We start from the raw sequence: 17,998 nt of genomic DNA on the forward strand, positions 1-17,998 counted from the left end.
CATTTGACGGACCAGTTTTTTTTTTTTAATATCGTGCATTATTTTTAGATTTTTAAAATATCTAAAACAATATATATATATATATATATATATTTTATTTCAATAAATCGGCAGGTGTGTTTTTATATTGGAAGGAAAAAAGAAAAAAAAAGAAAAAATAGATGCAATAATAGAAAGATTTAAGTACTATAAAGAATAAATTTTAGAAGGTTTGATCGTGAAATTATTTTAATTATAATTTTTTTAATTTAATGCACGTCTCCCCTTCGCTTTGCCGCAGTCCGCACTCCACTCTCCTCTCTCTCTCTCTCTCTATCGTGGAATCCGGAAAGAGCAAGATCTCTCTCCTCGCTCTTGCCCTCTTTCTTCCCTCTTCTCCCTGCGCTCCCGGATACAATTCCAAGCCCTAGGAGCGATCGCGATCCCATGGTTGCTGCCGCTTCACAGACGGGGGACTCGGATGCCTGCCGCTCGTCGCCATCGTCGTCGCCGGTCGCCCCGAAACCGGATGGCGAAGACGCGCCCGGAAACTCATCCCTCTCGCAATCTGCGGAGTGCTACGACCGACGCGACGCCGATATGCTGGTAATGACCGTCGAGCGAGGCTCTTCTTGGTTCGATTTTTCAATCTAGGGTTGTCGTTGCGCTTCTTGACCGCAATTGAGATGGCAGAACCAGGTATTATCGAATAGGAGCGAAGAGTACCGGTTGCTGTTCCGTCTTCCTTCTGAGGAGGTGAGTGGTGTTCGTCTTCTGTCCGGCTCGTGATGTCTGTGCGTGTTAGATTTGTTCCTTGCGGATTATGGTATTTATTTTAGATAATATTTACCTCCTTGCCTTTGACAAGTTTGGTAGTTAGCTGATGGTGGATTAGAGGAGCAGTTTGCCAGGGTTGCGTGTAGGAAATTTTGCATGTCGTTATTTTTTTGGTCATAGGCAATCAAATGAAGATCAAAATTGTCGTAGCTTTGTTGCTCAGTACCTTTATGTTGTTGTCACATTATTAATTTTGAGGTGACGGACTACTGGTCAGGTAATTAGCAACATGGATGGTAAATTTATTTGCAAGTTGGTTGATTGCTTAACTTGATGACTGCAAGCTATATTCAAAGCATTAGCATCCAAATGGTGCTGAAGAGGGTGGGTTTGGAAATGCTCCAGTCCAAGTTTAAGATGGTTAGCAAAATTTTGCCAAAATTAGCTTCTAGTATACATGCATGAAAGAATCCTCCCTGCTTCCTGTTGCCATGTTTCGTTTGAGCCAATTCAAAGTAAATCAATCAATTCCGCATAGTGGAGAAAAATGGAAAATCAAATTCCTTACGAAGATTTCTAAATCCCTGAACAGAAGCATATATTGGGTCTTATATATAGTTTTGAAATCAGATTACAAGGTCTGTGAAGTTGCTGCTGCCTTACATCTTGTCATAATAAAATAGGCTTTGTCAGCTTGACAATTAAATTCAGTTCCTTTAGGCTCTATCCTGTAAGGTGGTATTAAATGAACCATCTGACATTGAATTTCATCAAGTCTGGGCCTGTGGACGAGACCATCTTCTGGGTATGTCTTGCTTCAAACAGGTTCAAAGGTATCACCATTACCAACTGATCAGTTAAAGTTTGGAAGAAGACATTAATTAGGTAAACCTCATGCCTCCTAATGGAATGCAAATGCAGGTTCAAGGTGAGCCATTTTATCTTGAATATTTTCAACCAAAACTTTGAAGATTGATGGGTTAGCCGAAGGGTGTTGGGAGTTGTTGGTTCAAGCATGCTTTTGTAATAGCAGTATACCTAGTTTGAGGTGATAAAATTTCCAAAGATCCTTGGTGGATGGGTATTGATTTAAAAATATGACCAACATGGACAAAGGAAACAAGCAGCTCTATAACCTATGCCTAGTGTAGCTAGCCTCACAAAAATTGGGAAGTGTATGATACAAATATCTACTGTAAGAGCGTTTAGGTGCTAGTTTAAGTCTCTAGAAAGGAGAATAAAGCTTGGTTGCAAATACCTGATTGCTGGTTGTCTGCATTAGGAAATTTATAAATAAGACATATTGTGATGATACCTCTACCATGTCTCTTCAAGTTCCAAGTCCATTATCATCATCCTAGGAAGCCCTTAGATAGCCACACTACAATTCCAGCATATTCTCCCTTTAAAAATAGACCTAGCTCTGAATATATCTTCAACTAATTTCTCTAGTTATGGAGTACCACAGTTCCTTGTGTTTTACTCAAGATAATAGAACACTTCTATAGTCTAGTATAGAATCTTTTAATACAATTTCCTTATAATTTGATATAAAACCTCACCTCACTTTTGTGCATTCTTACTGGTTTGACATACCACTTGGAGTGATGATTTGCTATGCAAGGATCCTTTTTCCCCTCTGGTGGAAGGAGAGACAATTGAATTAATATATTATTTATGTAGCAAATAGTAATAAGTACAAGTATGACAATTACACTTGGATGTATAATGTAAACAACTTGCTATTCTCAATATATAGACTAATCTTAGTGGAAATGACTGTTAGTTTCCCTTGCTAACTGTTTTAAGCATTTTATATCCATGATGGATGTAAAGTTCATATCTATAGAATCTTGTTTAATAACCTAGTAGGACATTCTGATTTGGCATTTTATGTCACAAGCATGATTATGCTTTCATGATACCTTTCAGATCATCAAGATTTTTAACTTCACCTTCTTTACCCTAATGCCAATCTTTGTCATCCAATGTCTAGTTTCCAGTTTTTTGTTTTTCCTAGATCTTTTGTCTATATGAAGTTTATCGGCATGAACATTTCTGTATGTAGGTTCTCATTAAAGATTTTAACTGTGCCTTCCAAGAAAACATCCTTCTTCAGGTACTTCTGCCTTTACTTTGTTATATATGGTTTTAGAAGGGCTTAATGTACTACTTAAGCTAATCATGCAAAGGCCATGATTAGCTTGGTTTAAACACCTAATTAAATTTCCAAAATTTTTTTGGATTTCCTTCGCAGGGTCACATGTATTTATTTATCCATCATATCTGCTTTTATTCAAATATATTTGGATTTGAGACGAAGGTAAGAAGAGGTGCGCTTATCTTGATGCAATTCGAGTTTTTCAGTTCCTTCTAATTTTGATGTTATGCTGCATACTATATAACTTTTTTTTTTTTCACTTCCTCAATTATTATCTAGATGCAATTCGAGTTTTTACTACCTTTATTATACTCACATTGGGATGTATGAATTTGCTCGAGTACTATCAATTTAGAATTCACACTTGATAGTAATCTGTTAAATAGAGTGATGGTTGTAAGCCAATGCCCTATTATCCTTTTGCTTTTGGTTCTGGTATGCACTAAAGGTTGTACATTATGTAAACTTTCTTATCAGGTTTGAATTGTCTGAAAGTTAGTTTTACATTTTAATCTGCTAGTGCTGGAAATATTGGGCATGATTCTATTCATCCTAAAACATGATTACAAGAAGCAATATCTTAAAGTAACGCAATAGGATCTGAATATGTAAATCAGTGATAACTGATACTGATTAACCTTGTACTAAGATTATTTTATAACATTTTATGTTTCATAAAATTTTAGAAAATTTAATTAATCCAATATATATTTAAATTGTAAAATTATTTTAAAAATAGATAATGATTTTTATGTTATTTTATAGAGTTTTATATTGACCTGTGAACCACTTATGACATGATGAACACAACACAACTCGCTATGCACAAAAAGCTTCCTAGTGTCAATTGGGTTGAGAATTATTAACTTTGTGGCTTGCCTGTGCTTGTTTGGCCAACTTTTACTTAGCTCCCTGTATCTCTGAACACTAAATTAATATCTTTTTGTGAATCCTTCATTTTTCCCTTAAGTACATTTTTTCGCAAGCTTTTCTTTTGTCATTTGCTGCAAAAATATTTGATTCTAAAAATAGATTTATTGTACAGAGAATAATACCTTTAAATCAAGTAACTGATGTCCGTAAAGCAAAAACAGTTGCAATTTTTCCTAATGCAATTGAAATTGTTGCTGGAGGGAAAAAGGTAACAAGTTGTTGGATAAGTAAATTTTCAGCCTTCAATCATTTTAATACCTTGCATTACTTTGAGAAGGCTTGTCCTTTATTGCTGTTTATGTTCTATTGTTTGTTTTGCTCATAACCATCAAGCAATAACAACCTCTGCTATATCTTTTTTATTGCCTTTTAAGTTTATTTATTTATAATGACAGTACTTCTTTGGATCATTTTTGTCACGTGATGAGGCATATGAGCTTATCATTGATAGTTGCACACAACATGGCGGTGACATAAAAACCATGGTTAGCATTCTATTTTTCCTTGTTTGTCAATTTCATTGATTATGTTCACTGAGAGTGCTGGTCATTGCATCTAAGCACTGCACTACTTTTGGAAAGCATTTCACTAACAGGGTCATGGTAGAGTAGTGTTGGGTTTTTGGATTTTCTAGTGAAATTTTATTGTCTCTTGAAATATTATTGTTCAATTTTTATGTTTGAAATTCTGTTGGTGGGTTAAGTCAATGAGGATATGATGAGGTTGGCTACTTTAAAAACATCCAAACGAATTTGATTTATTAAAATGTATGGTCGAATATCTATTTACATTTTTTAAATTAAAATGGGACTTGGTTATTTTTCAAGTTTTATATGGAATACCTGATCAGATTTCCTAAACATTCACTTAAATAAATATTGACCATATGTGTTTGCCATTGAACAATCTCTGTTGTAGATCTTAGTATCTTACTGTCTATGTCTGTGCCCCTGTGATAGTTCATGATGCATGAGATGATGTAACAGGCATATGCATGGGTATCATATAGTCAAAGATTAGATGTATCATCTATAGTTTGGTTAGTGTTGGCCTTGATCTTATCCGTTGTGCTGGGGCATGGTTTATCATCATCAAACTTTTTATTTTATGTTGTCTTAATCATTTTGAAGGCCAAACTATATTTTTTCTATATTGTTCAACTCTTCTGTTCCATTATTCCAAGGTCTCTACTTCATCTAATTATACACTTCAGTTATAGGTTCTAATCATTGTTCCTACACTATGGACAAATGCTGAAATGATTGATGGGTTTATTCTCTGTTCTTTATTGCTAAAACAAAATCTGGAAATATAAATTTCTTCCTATGAATTGCGTTATTTACCATAAAAACATCCATTGATTAGTAGATTGGGAGATGGGAATCAATTTATGAATTCAAATTTCAATTGTCTGGTAATAATACAATTTATTTTGTAACTAGTATTTTTGGGTTTGTTATTTTTTTAAATTTAGTAGTCAATTAATAGGGATAATTGTATTTCCTCATTTTCTTATTTGTTTTCTAGGTTTTGTAGAATTGAGCTTATAAAGAGTTTCAGTGTCTCATGTTTATTCAACTTTTGATTAATATGAATTGACTTTTCTTTGCGTGAATTCTTGTGCTATGTCAAGTGATATCATAGCCAAAAGCTAGTGGTTTGATTTGATACTTCATCTCTCTATTCATGTTTCTCGTTCACATGCCCATCCACCACACTCTATTATTCCTTGCCATTTCTACTACCTTCTAACCATAGGACCCGGCTCGACCACTCTCTTTGTTCCCACCCCTAGCTTCTCATTGTTGCTCAACTTTGTGCATGCAAACAAAGACCCCATGCTATTCTCGCTATTGTCATACCATGTTGATGTTCTCATTGCCGCCGCTTCTTGCTCGGTTCATTGCCGCATCATTGTTCCCATACCTTGCTTTCTTATGTGGTTCCTCACTGCACCTCCGTTTCATCTCAACATGGCTGTAGTTTCCCACACCTCTTAATCTACCACCTCCACTGATTTTAAAAAGAAACTATCATCATCATTATTTGCTTAGTTTTCTACTTATTTTCTTAATTTTCTGTGTGCTGCTTAGCTTTATAATTTTCATTACTTACAAAACCACATCGACCATGGCGAGAAACTCCACTATCAAAGAGATAGCATACTAGGCTTAAGCTACTAGAAGACGAGCTTAGGACCATCTGATCTTGAGTGTAAGACCTGCAATGGTTTAAGTTAAATACTGCTAGCATAATTGTTATTCATAATTGAAAAATATCAGAATTGTAGACCTACAACGGTTTAAGTTATATATGACGGTTTAAGTCATATACTGTTACCATAAGTTACAATGGTTTAGAACTAGTATTCATCTATGTTTATTACTCTCATATAGTTGCTTCATAGGTTCATGCACAACCAAATATCAGAATGATGGATGGTTCTCTCTTGGTGTCAACATTGTTCATGTATATGCCAAGTTCCTAATATGCAGATTCTTAGGGATCTACATGGTTTATGAGTTTAAGGAGTCTTCCTCATTAAACTTTCAATTTAAGGTTATTTCAGGCTGTAGTGGTTCTTTGAAGATTTTCTGTGCATTCATGGAGTACAAAACTTTCTTTATCAGTAACTTGCTGATTTGCAAATAAATGCAGTTTATTTTTGACATTTCATGTTCCAGGATACAAAATCAGACGGCAGCAGCCAAGGCATTGGAGCTTTTATTGAGAAAATACGGGAATGTAATCCTTTGGCAAATGATTCATCACCTTCAAACAGGTTAAACCTGTGAACATAAACTGATATCTTTCTTGGTTTTCCATATATCTACTTATTACTTTTGAACCAGATTTAAGGATGCCAATGTCAAAGAGGAATTAAATCCTCTGCTGAATGGTGAAGTTGTTAGGGATATCTCCTTAGAGCCTTCAGATTTCAAAGAAAATGAATGTGAAGAAAAATTTAATGAGTCATCTTTGGAATTCCCTTTCATATGGACCGTTGAGGATATTGATGCACCTACAGGTGTCTTTTATATTTTATCATCCGTGATTATCATCTTCATTTAATCTGCATAGTCAATTAGTCTCCTCCTCTTAAGCTTGTATTTACATTATCCCACTGCAGTTCCAGAACGTTTTACTATTGTTGCAGAGTCAAAGTTTCCGGTAATGGATAAATCACTATATGACACTTAATTTTTTTTCATATCTCATCACATTTCCTTTTGACACATAAATCTTGGGTTATAGCTACTTGTCAAGGATTTTTTCAATCTATTTGTTTCCAATGAAGCTCTTGACTTTCTGAGAGATTTCCATTCAAGATGCGGCGACAAGGGTAAAGAGCTTCTTAACAAATTTTCTTTATTAGTTGTTACTATTCAAATATCCATTGACTAATCACGTTTATTTCTTATTTTCATGCACCAGATTTTCAGTGCACTTCTTGGCGTAAGCATGAACTATTTGGGTATACCCGGAACATTTCATTTGTGCATCCTGTCAAAGTATATCTTGGTAAGCCAAGATAATTCATTTTCACACTATGCGACTGTTTCCTATTTGTAATGTGATTATAAAGTGTACTTTGGTCGAATCTGTCTTTGGATAGTATTTGTCTTGATATCTTCTAATTGTATTGAAGGTCCTAAATTTGGGAACTGCCAGGAGATTCAGAAATTTCGTGTATACAGGAATAGGTAGGATGTCATCCTTTCTTTTTAATCTTTCGATGCAATAGATGTATTTTCTTTGCTCAGTTTCTTTGAATTGTAGTAACTGCCTATAGCAGAGTTCGATAGCAGAAAAATCTTTGATTGAAGGAGTCTTGAATTTTGGTGGCAGCATGCAAATAAAAGATAGGCATATCCAAGGAGTTCAAAAGTTGCAAGTGAAAAATTTATCTTTATTTATGATTTATCTAAAACACTTAATAAGAAAACTTTGCTAGTCTGATGGAGTATTGTCCAAATTTTCATTCTTAGACATAAGCGATGGCGGTGCACAGGAAGAAAGCTTTTCTGAACATATTTTGGTATCTTGTAAATTTTTGAATTTCTGTTAGCTTTCATTGTCTTGTCTCCCATGAGGTAGGACTTATGAACAAGCCATTTTCATCCAGAGATTTTAGGGCCTGAGCTGTCTTATTGCAATTCAATTCTTCTTTCTTCTCCAAAAACAGTCTCCCATATTTGTCTTGGAGTTAAGGCTATGTTTATTTGGAGGGATCATGATTGAAGAGAAAGGAAAAAGAGATAAAATCATGTTTACTTGGATGAGGGAGGAGAGAGTAAAAAAAGTCATCTATACCCTCTTCTCTAACTTACTCTCCATCCTATGTTGGAAGGATTAAGATTGAAGAAAAAGGAAAAGGAGGAAAGTAGGAAGACGGGGGAGCAAGAGAAGAGATAAAATTATGTTAACTTGGATGATGGAGGAAGGAATAAAAATGCCATCTTTAGCCTCTCTAATCTCCTTTCCATCCTAAGTTGGGAAAGCGGTGGCGACTAGCCACAAATGGTGGTGGGTGATCGATGAGCAATGTCAGACTACTAGTAGTTGTAGTCAATAATGTTCATCAAGGAAAGGGTATAATGGTCCTTTTACCACTTCTCTTTCTCTTCCCCTTCAATCTATTTGTTTGATTTTAGATGTATCAATTGTGGTAGGAGGAGCTGAGGGATCCTTGTTGCTTTCTTTTTCTTCATACATATGTTCAAGTAAATATGATTTCTATCTCTCCTCCCATTCCCATTCTATTTTGAATCCTTATCTTCCAAGTAAATACACCCTAAACTATGTTGAGGGAAAGAACCATTGAATTATGTTGAAGTTAACAATTACATCCATATATAATTACAATATAAAAATATTCAAATAATATCCCATAGGACTAGACTATATATTGTAAACACTCTCAAAGGTTGAGTATAGATTTTGATCCATGCAAAATAGAATAAGATTCTCACAAATAGGAAGATAAAATGACCTTTTTCATTCTGACGAAGAGATAACAATAGAGCAATGATTGTACTGAAGTTTATCACTTGGTCTGATCTTTGTAAAAACATACTCAATTCCCTTAAATAAAGATACCACAAGAATTTGAATTTTGCAAAGGTGGAGGAAAAATTAAATGAATTATTAGTGAGATATAGACTAAGGTTCTTACGTATAATGAGTTCATATCTTTTTTTTTTGAAATCAAACTAAATAATCAGCAAGTTAATGGGAAAATTGGAGTAGAGATAACATAATAGAAAGAAATTAGTGGGAGCGTGGGAGGTACAATTTGTTAAAGATAAACTAAGGAGGCATGATTTGGTAAAATTTGATTAAAAATGGGTGTGTTATAAAAATTGTCCACAAGTTAATGCTGAAGAGATGGGAATGCTGAGATAGATATGCTTTTAAGGCAGAGATAGAAAAAGAGGAAAAATTGGATCTTCTGATTCAGAACTTCTCTCGGAGTTGAGATAGAGAAAGGTCTATCTATTTGCTTTTTCTTTAGTTGTTCAATTATACCAATGGTTCATTATTCAAGCAGATAGCAAAAGCATTTCATTGGACGTGTATTTTTTTAATTTCCAGTGGATTTCTATGGTTTTATTAAATGAAAATTGTTCTGTAATGAGTAATAGACTTGGGTCTTTTGTCATTCAAGAATTCTTGTCTAATCAATACATATCATTTTTATTTAGTGTTTTTGTATAAGATTTTGAGTTATTACATGTTTCAGTTGGACCATATTGTTCAATGGTGCTAAGTTCCAAAATATAATTTTTCCATCCACCTTTTGTTATATCATATGGGACATGATTGTGTTCATATGTAGTTGCTAGAAATATTAAAACGATTAATACCAATATCTGACAGCAATCATTTGTAAATCTAATAGATAAATTTAAATAAAATAAAATAAGATGGTATGAACATGTTCAAAAGTTACCATTACATTCTATAGTTAGAAGAGTTGAATCCATTTGAGTAATAGGTGCCAGGGTAAAAGAAGATAAAAATGATTTAATTTGTCTGCATATTACTAGTAACATAACCATGGATATAGTGAAGGGATATAATAATATTGCCCCATGTTGTTGCGTTGTTTGGCATTCTTGCATTGACAAGACCTTCAAATATTCAATTTTAAAATAATTATGAAATAAATTATTATGTCGGAACTCTGAAATCACTGGATAGGGATATGATGTAACACATGAAACCTATGGCTGATTACAATCCTCTTGATGTGCCTGGCTTCATCATCTTGCATACATACTGGCAATCAGAAAAAAACTAAAATTAGCCATTTTTTTTCAGAATCAAACTCCAATGATCTATATCAGGTAGTACGGGCTGCTATACCACCTGTACTGCCTAGTAAGCTAGAATATTTCACACTTGGCTTTATCTTCAATATAAAGGAAAATTATCAATAGGTTTATTATTATTATTATTATTGTAAATGTGAATCGTATGATGTGGATTGGACACTTAAAATGTTGCTATTGGAGAACCATGGGCTCGTGTCTACAAATTAGTGCATTAATGTTTTGTTTTATTTGATATTTTTATGCAAACTTGTTATGTACACTATTTGCATTTTTTTTTGGTCTAGGAAATAGATGTCTTGTTCCATTGTAAACTGTGATTGGCAAAAGACCCAAATGTTAGGATAACAAGATTCATTTGTTTGGTTGCTATGTAGTTTCTTTCATTTAGAATTATTTTGTCTAGAGATAGAGGAGCTTTTGGTTTAGTAGTGAATAATTCCAATAATAAGGTGTACTAGTGTGTTATGTAATTTCTATGCAATATGTTAAAATTTATTGCTTACAACTAAGCATCATTTCAGCAACATATTTCCTAAATTCACACCATAAGAATTCTTATTTTAGTTTATCAAATTGTATTAATAGTTCAATTTTGTGAAGTACAGTAAAAAAATCCATGTTAGTTATTTGTCTTTCTAACTCCATACTTAAGCTTTCTTTGTGAAAATCTCGTTTCCTTGTTAATCTTATGGCAGTGATTTTATTCCAACAGCCATTTGGTGATTGAAACGTCACAGCATGTTAGTGATGTACCTTATGGGGATTATTTTGAGGTTGAGGTAAAATTTCATGTCAATACTTAACTCTCCCTCTGCTAATCATGGGATACCATGTTTCTATTATTCCTTCCATTAATGAAAAATTACTTATGTTTTACTTGCACGACCCCTTTGCAAGGATGTGCTGCTCTTTATTCACTGGTCATGTCATTAAACCACTGGATTTTGTAGTTGTGGAATTTTACATTACATATTGTATTGCAAACTACATATAAAGCTTTTAATTCAATAAAACTACAAATAGTTATTTTGGTCCAGAAGCATCAAACTTTGAAGTACCTTTTTAGCAAGAAAACATCAGATTTTCAATACGAGGCACCTTTGAAGACAGTCCAAATCCATGTTTTATCTTGTAGCTGTTCAAGCCACAACTTCATTGATGTTACCATTAAGCACATCTAACACTTGACGACTGAGAAAAGTGCAAATGGAATTCTGACTTTATTTCTATAGTTTTGTTTTTTGATTGCTAGCACTCTAAGATTAGCATTTTTTTATAAATTTGCATTTGTGGTGTTTTGTTACCTCACATATTTACATATATGAATAGGCACACAAAAATTAGGCTCAAGTAGACTAAGCTGGTTTACTAGTTCTAACCAACTGAATATCTTTATCTAACTAGATGTGAATTATTAGTTGACTTTTCTAGTTTATATCAATTTAATGTAAACATGAACCAACAAAAAGAAAAAGGGATGGGATTCCTTGATTAAACAATATGCTATAAGTGTAAAGGAATGATTAATTTATGCTTTAAAACACAAAATGTGTTTATTGGTCCCACTTGGATCATGTCATGTCACATTTGGATCATGTTTGAGAGCTGATAGTTATTTCGCCAAGGTGAAGCTTCAAATTCAGTTGTACTTATAGGAGAAAATAATGTGGCAGAAGGTATCTATTATGAAGAGTGACTATGGGGAATTTAATGAGGATCATGCTTCCGGAAGGAAGATCAATAATTTCAGGTTTTATATAACTAAGCACAACATACTAACTTTTGATGATAATCACGTAAATATGCACCCATATAATGCATATGAAATAATGTTATAGCATGTCACTGGCATGCTTTGGTTGGACCTATACTAATTAATGCCTCTATGGAACTTGGAAACTAACTTGTGCACGTACCATATTTCTTAAATACAGTCAAACTTATATTTTTTCCAGCAGCCTTCCTCTTACCATTAATCATCATTAATTCATATCAATTTTGTCATACACTGAGGACCTTTTTATCCTTAACCTTTCTAATTTATTTTCTCTATAAGCATATAGTTAGAAAAAGATATTGTCTAATTGTTAATTAATTGTTTATATGTGATAACTTCATACATACAGTCAGAAAACGTATCTGCTATTTTCTTTTTTGAAAAATGAATGCTTCTTATTTTTTTGATACTTCAGAATTTGTGACACCACCAGAAAAATTATCAGCCTCAAGGTTGCTGTTGTAAAAAAAAAAAAAAAAATTCTGAAAGTTCATACATGAAATTTTTGTTTGAACAGAAAAAATGCAACTAACTGTTATTAAGTTATTTAGAAAATCCTTTTGTCGGTGATGGTGATTCTTTATTGGTCTGGTCATCTCTAGAATAACAAGGGAAGAGCATCTGGTTTTTTCTGTTGGTATGGGACATTTGTTAAAGCTAGCCAAGGCTAATGAGATTTTTAAAAGATCATATACACACCACAGTCTGCATATCAAAAGTATAAAAATATCACTTTTGTTGAATTCCATGAACCTTAATGTGCTTATTCCTTTTCTTGACAAGCAGTCCACACTATATTGACAGGGATCAAACCATTTTTGATTTGATGGTTTGACTTCTAAATTCATCCGGCAGTCCCTTGCTGTGAAATTATGGTGATCAATTTCTTTGTACACTCATTTCTGAATTTCATTTTTCTATCTTTAGGTGCATCTGCACAAATATTCCATCTCTCTGTACAGGTATCCACACACACACACATTCTGGACTATCCTATTCAACATATAAAGTATTGTAAAATCATTTAATAAATGAGAGTTGGTAAAGTGGGATGAGGAAATAGTTGGAAAAAGGATTTTTGACTCTCCATATACAGTTTCTAATTGTTATCCTCCAATCGTAAATAACATCCTATGCTTACCCACATTAGGCACCTTGAGATGAATTTTTGATGAGCTTTGGTTTATGGATAAAAAAATGTGCATTAGTCTTCTTGCATGCTTCTTAGTAAGTAATGCCTGATGCTTGTACAATTTTTTAGGGAATGGTAAGATAGTTGTGACTATAATCCATGAGGTGATTGAGTTTTTGGAAGATCTGATGTATAGTTTATTCTCTTTTTTTCACCAATTTTTTTGGGGTCTTATATCATCCTAGCAATAACATTTAAAATACATTTGGGAATGAGCAACTAATAGCTTAATGTTTGTATGTCTTCGCCATACATGCCCATATATAAACCAGTTATTGTTAATGTATTCTCTTATTTCTTTAATGTAGGGTTTATGGGATGTTGTACAAGATACCAGTGGAGAAAATAGCTGCACTGTAAAAGTATATTCTAACGTGGCATTTTCAAAGAAGACCTTGTTCAAGGGTATGATTAAATAGTGTATAGCCTTTTCTTTTGAAGATTCTATAGGATCAATTCAATTTTAACACAGATTATGATAAAATGCCAAGTGGTTACAATTGAATAAAGCTGTCATGGATTTTTCTAAATACTATATCAGATTGAATTGTATCATATCATCAAGAGGCTGTAAAGGTGCCAAAAGCATGTATCAGAATTCCATAACTGGATACGCCACAATCTTGTAGGGTAGGACTGCTATTGTGCCTGGGAGTCCTTTCTGGGGCCTCTTCCAACCAGTAGCTTGAGGCTGGAAATTTAAGGTTAGCTATGTCACGACTTAGTGGCGTGCTTCCATGTACCAAGTGGTACCCAACCTAGTGATAATATAATAGAAATTATTTAAGAAGTATAACGACAATAGATAACTCAAGCTAACCAAGAATTATTCAGCAAAATATACATTTTTTTTGTTAAAAGAAAGTATAACAAGATGTAGAAAAACAAAATGTCAAACGAGAAGAACAATAAGGAAACCAACTAAAACAAAACAATTTTTAGCACGTCAAGAAATCTATGATCAATTCTATACACTACACTGCCGAAATCAACTAAGACTTTAGAATCAATTCTTTCTTGCAAAACTGGAGAGCAAGGAAAATGGGGAAAACACAAATTGTTAACTGGGTAAATAAAAAAGGTATTTGTTTGGCTTAATCAAAACCTAAACTAACTTCATATGGATCCTCAAACTTTAAAATATTTGTTTGGTTCAGTTTAATTAGCCATTAAAATTTAAAATTAAATTATGGAAAATAAATTAAATTATAACAAAATTCACTATATAACAGGCTAAATTTGTTGATGGTGAAGGATTAAATTCTTTTCTCATTTACTTTGAATTATAGGCAATCTAGTTTAAGATACCAAAACATATTTATTCCAACTATAACGGAGTTATGATTGTTTTCTTCATGCTTATCTTGATGGACAAGGTAACTATATTCAAGGCTCAAATTCTTGAACCGTGTCAAAATTTCACTCTTTAATTGGAACCATACTATTTCGGTATCGTGCCGATGTTTCGATGCTTGGTGCCGGTAATGGATTAGAGTGGAAAAAGGAAGGAGACGTTTGTGCCAAATATAGTTTTAAATCTTGTAGCATGTCGGGCGAAACGGTCAAAACGTATCATTCCGGTAAATTATCGAATTCGATACCACTCAACACATACAATGTCTCATTCCTTTGCTTCATCTCTTTTCGCTTAAATCTATCACCGACACCATGTATCAGAGTGTTGACACGATATTAGAACATTATTTTTCTGATCAAAGACCTAAACTACAACACAGTTTGTGATTTTGAGCTTTGATGCCAAGTGGTATCGAGTTTTGGTGATTTATCAAAATGATATGTGTTGACCATTTCGCCCAGTATGATATGAGATTTCAAACCATGACTATATCTATATTCTGCTATATCTTCACTGGAGCATGCGTTAAAATGAAGTTTCTCCATCATGCTTTATAATATGTAGTTCCCTTACCACTGATCACATTTAATCTCAATTTTCTCATTTTTTTATGTTGGAGGAAAGGATGATACCTTTTTTTTGAACCTTTAGTCATTACTTGCTACTTTCTGTAATTTCTAATCTCTGAACTGTTACATTTTAGCAAATGAAATTTCCTTCTCCACTTTTATTCATTTGTTTCTCAGCTGACTATGGGTTTGAAAGTGTAGTTATTTTATTTACAGAATTAAGAAACTTTTGAACTCTGTATTTTTTCAGGGAAGATAGAACAATCAACTAAGGAAGAGTGTCGAGAAGTATATGCTACTTGGATTATCTTTGTAAGTGCTTATTGTTGAGAACTAAAATACAAATCTTCGTTCTTCCCCCACAAGAGTTTGTAAGGGATAAAGCTAATTCTCAATGGTGATGTCCAGGCTCATGATACAGTAAAGGGAAGGGAACAAAATGTTCGACAATCAAAAGGTTTGTATCTTAGATCCCTTAATACCTGCATGCTCCAAAGATTGAAAAATGAAAATCTTGCTAATCTGTTTCACATGATAGTTTCTTGCATAAAAAATATCATGGTAAAAAAAAAGGATTAAGGATGTAGTCAGTGACACAAATCTGGCATTTAGTACAATGTGTTCTTAAAATTTACAAGGCAAGTGGCTCATACATGTGCATAAAACCTGGCAAATTTTGCTCGAATAGGTCTATAGCTATAATTGGTTCCTATATATCTCCTCACATAATATCTCTTGCGTCAGAAGCAGGAATTTTTGAGAAGAGTAATTGTGTGGTTCCTGACAAAGGCATTGAATTTAAAAGAGCTCCAGAGTCGATAGAAAATCCCACATCAACTTCAAGAAACCTTCTATGCAACATCAACGAGATGAGCAATAAACCAGGGATGGACAACATTGTCAACAAACAGTCTGAAAAATGTTCACTACTGATGTCTACATTTCGAGAATCATGGGAAAACTCGCTTTCATATATGAGAAGACACAGTTTATTGCCTTTGCTTTTAGCTGGAGCTTTCTTTGTGATTATCCTACTACAGGTAAGTTACGCCTCATTTTTATCGTTTTTATGCACTACAGACAAGTATCTTGCTTCGGGAACAAGAATAATATCTATTTTGTTGGCAGTAGGTGTTTTTATGTTACATTCTTGTGTCCAAACCGTTCCCATTTTAATCCAATTTTTCTTTCTGGTGTTTTTATTTGGATGATATTATATAAATTAAAAGATTCTCCACTGATGGATCAACTGTATAAATTGCTTCATAGTTCATATCCCCGCCTTTCTGTTTGGAAGATTTTCAACAGACCAACATGACCATGCTATTATTTCTGATAAAGTTGATTTTTAGAATATAGTTCTATAGGCAGTCTAACTTGTACTACAGATAACGTTAGAAGTCAAACCTATAAGTGGCTGTGCCCACCATTTACATCCCTTAGTAGAATGTTCTCAATTCTATTTGAATGCTTCATTGCCGCATAGTTTTCCCCAAGACATCCTTATCTCTATAGTCGAAGCAAACACGGAAGCATGACTTGTCAAGACTCTTTGTTGAAGCTTCCTGTACTAATTAATCTGTGAGATGAGCAGTATCACAACATAACCATTTGATTTCGTCGTTCAGTGGTGGTTTTGAAGTTCTCACTGAGATCATTTAGAATGATGACCTTATTTATCATCGGAACAAAGAACAGAGGGATATGATGATATGGGGGGTCTCTATGTAAGAGAATGTTATATTTTGTTTTACGATTTGAAGTTTTGATTTGCGATTTCTTTTCTTTGTTTGCTGCAAAAGTGGTGGTTATTTATTTTTAATGTGCTGTTCTACTTTTAACAATGGTAGATAGATTGATCGCTTTGCAAATTAATTGGTTCTGCACCATTTTCTTTGCAGTTAGTCATGATTCTTCTGCTAACAAGAGTTCCCGAAGTGCATGTGGTTACCCATGGAAACTATATCAGTGATGGTAGTGCATATAATGTCGAGAATGTCGAGTGGTTGGAGAAGCGTTTCAACTACCTCAAGGAAGAAATGGTTATGATGGAAACCCGGCTGGAGAGAATGCGTCATGAATATGTCTTGTTGAAGTCTCATCTTCAAAGTCTCGAGCGGCTGAAGGTCAAGAAGCCATGACAGCAAATATGGTGAAAGCAACCTCACTAATCTGGAACGAACTTCTCTTTTCTTTGGAGAGTTTTAACTTTCTTAAAGCAGCCCCTTGTACTCGTGTTCTATAAAAACTATGCCAAATTTGTACAGGAAAAGAATATCATATAGCAAACATTACTGAAGGAGAGTGGTTTCTCCCTATTTGTTCAGCAAACCCCAAGCTTCAGAGCATTTCCATTTGCTTCGCTTATCTGAATACTGACTGTGTTGCACTGATCTGTCTGAACTTGTCGCATATGCTACAGTGTGTTGAGTATTCTTCAGAAGAGGGATAGGAGATCGACGCGGTTCACTTGATTCATCGATGAAAAGGGTGTTAAAAAGGAAAAAAAAAGCGTTTGTAGTTAGTTTCTCCCTTCTAAATGAAGTTACGAAACTATGAGGCTTCAAGAAATTCTGAAGTGATGGAGTAAAAGGTGAAGTAAACAAAACTGGGAGTTGGGGTGAGAAAAGATTTGAAGAGAAATTAGGGCTTTGATGAAGAAAAGCTAAAATTTGTGTTGAGGGTACAAGTGGTTGTTTAATGAATTAGAACTAAAAAATAAAAAGCACTCGAAGTTTTTTTAATTTTTTAAATTTTTATTGTCATAGGATACATTAATCGACATCGCTTGTCATGAAATATATTGCTCCTACTGCTGGTGTTAGGAAGCTTGTGGTCTTTGATCTTGCTTAAAGATCGGACGCACAAGACTGGAAATATTGTCTCAAGCAAAGTCAAATTTGAATCAGCTATTA

The 17,998-nt window shown here is 33.9% G+C and overlaps 1 protein-coding gene across 4 annotated transcripts; it reads left to right on the forward strand.

Annotated features, from left to right (window-relative positions):
• The first annotated feature begins 292 nt into the window (after positions 1-292).
• Positions 293-17,403, forward strand: LOC141826898 (protein VASCULAR ASSOCIATED DEATH 1, chloroplastic-like). 4 transcript variants are annotated; one of them, XM_074714217.1, is made up of 18 exons: positions 293-585; positions 673-735; positions 2,825-2,875; positions 3,014-3,079; positions 3,963-4,058; positions 4,246-4,335; positions 6,535-6,632; positions 6,703-6,878; positions 6,981-7,021; positions 7,106-7,193; positions 7,286-7,372; positions 7,500-7,554; positions 10,901-10,967; positions 13,466-13,562; positions 15,334-15,395; positions 15,492-15,540; positions 15,828-16,123; positions 16,985-17,403. In XM_074714217.1, exons 1-18 carry the CDS (start codon positions 427-429, stop codon positions 17,222-17,224), a joined length of 1,881 nt encoding a protein of 626 aa, XP_074570318.1. In that variant the 5' UTR covers positions 293-426; the 3' UTR covers positions 17,225-17,403. The 4 variants fall into 4 exon arrangements, with proteins under 4 accessions (XP_074570318.1, XP_074570320.1, XP_074570319.1 ...); XM_074714219.1 differs by having other exon boundaries at positions 15,834-16,123; XM_074714218.1 differs by having other exon boundaries at positions 679-735.
• The last annotated feature ends 595 nt before the right edge of the window (positions 17,404-17,998 follow it).

Source organism: Curcuma longa, chromosome 4 (genome assembly GCF_044706935.1).
Source record: "Curcuma longa cultivar G26 ecotype Majalengka, Jawa Barat chromosome 4, ITB_CL_G26_1.1, whole genome shotgun sequence".
Taxonomy (NCBI): Eukaryota; Viridiplantae; Streptophyta; class Magnoliopsida; order Zingiberales; family Zingiberaceae; genus Curcuma; species Curcuma longa.

Excerpts from the sequence above, each read along its gene's own strand:
- LOC141826898 (XM_074714217.1), top strand. The coding sequence starts at position 427 with ATGGTTGCTGCCGCTTCACAGACGGGGGACTCGGATGCCTGCCGCTCG. Across the intron at positions 2,876-3,013 it reads AAGAAAACATCCTTCTTCAG|GGTCACATGTATTTATTTAT; the intron begins GTACTTCTGCCT and ends TTTCCTTCGCAG. Across the intron at positions 10,968-13,465 it reads GGGATTATTTTGAGGTTGAG|GGTTTATGGGATGTTGTACA; the intron begins GTAAAATTTCAT and ends TCTTTAATGTAG.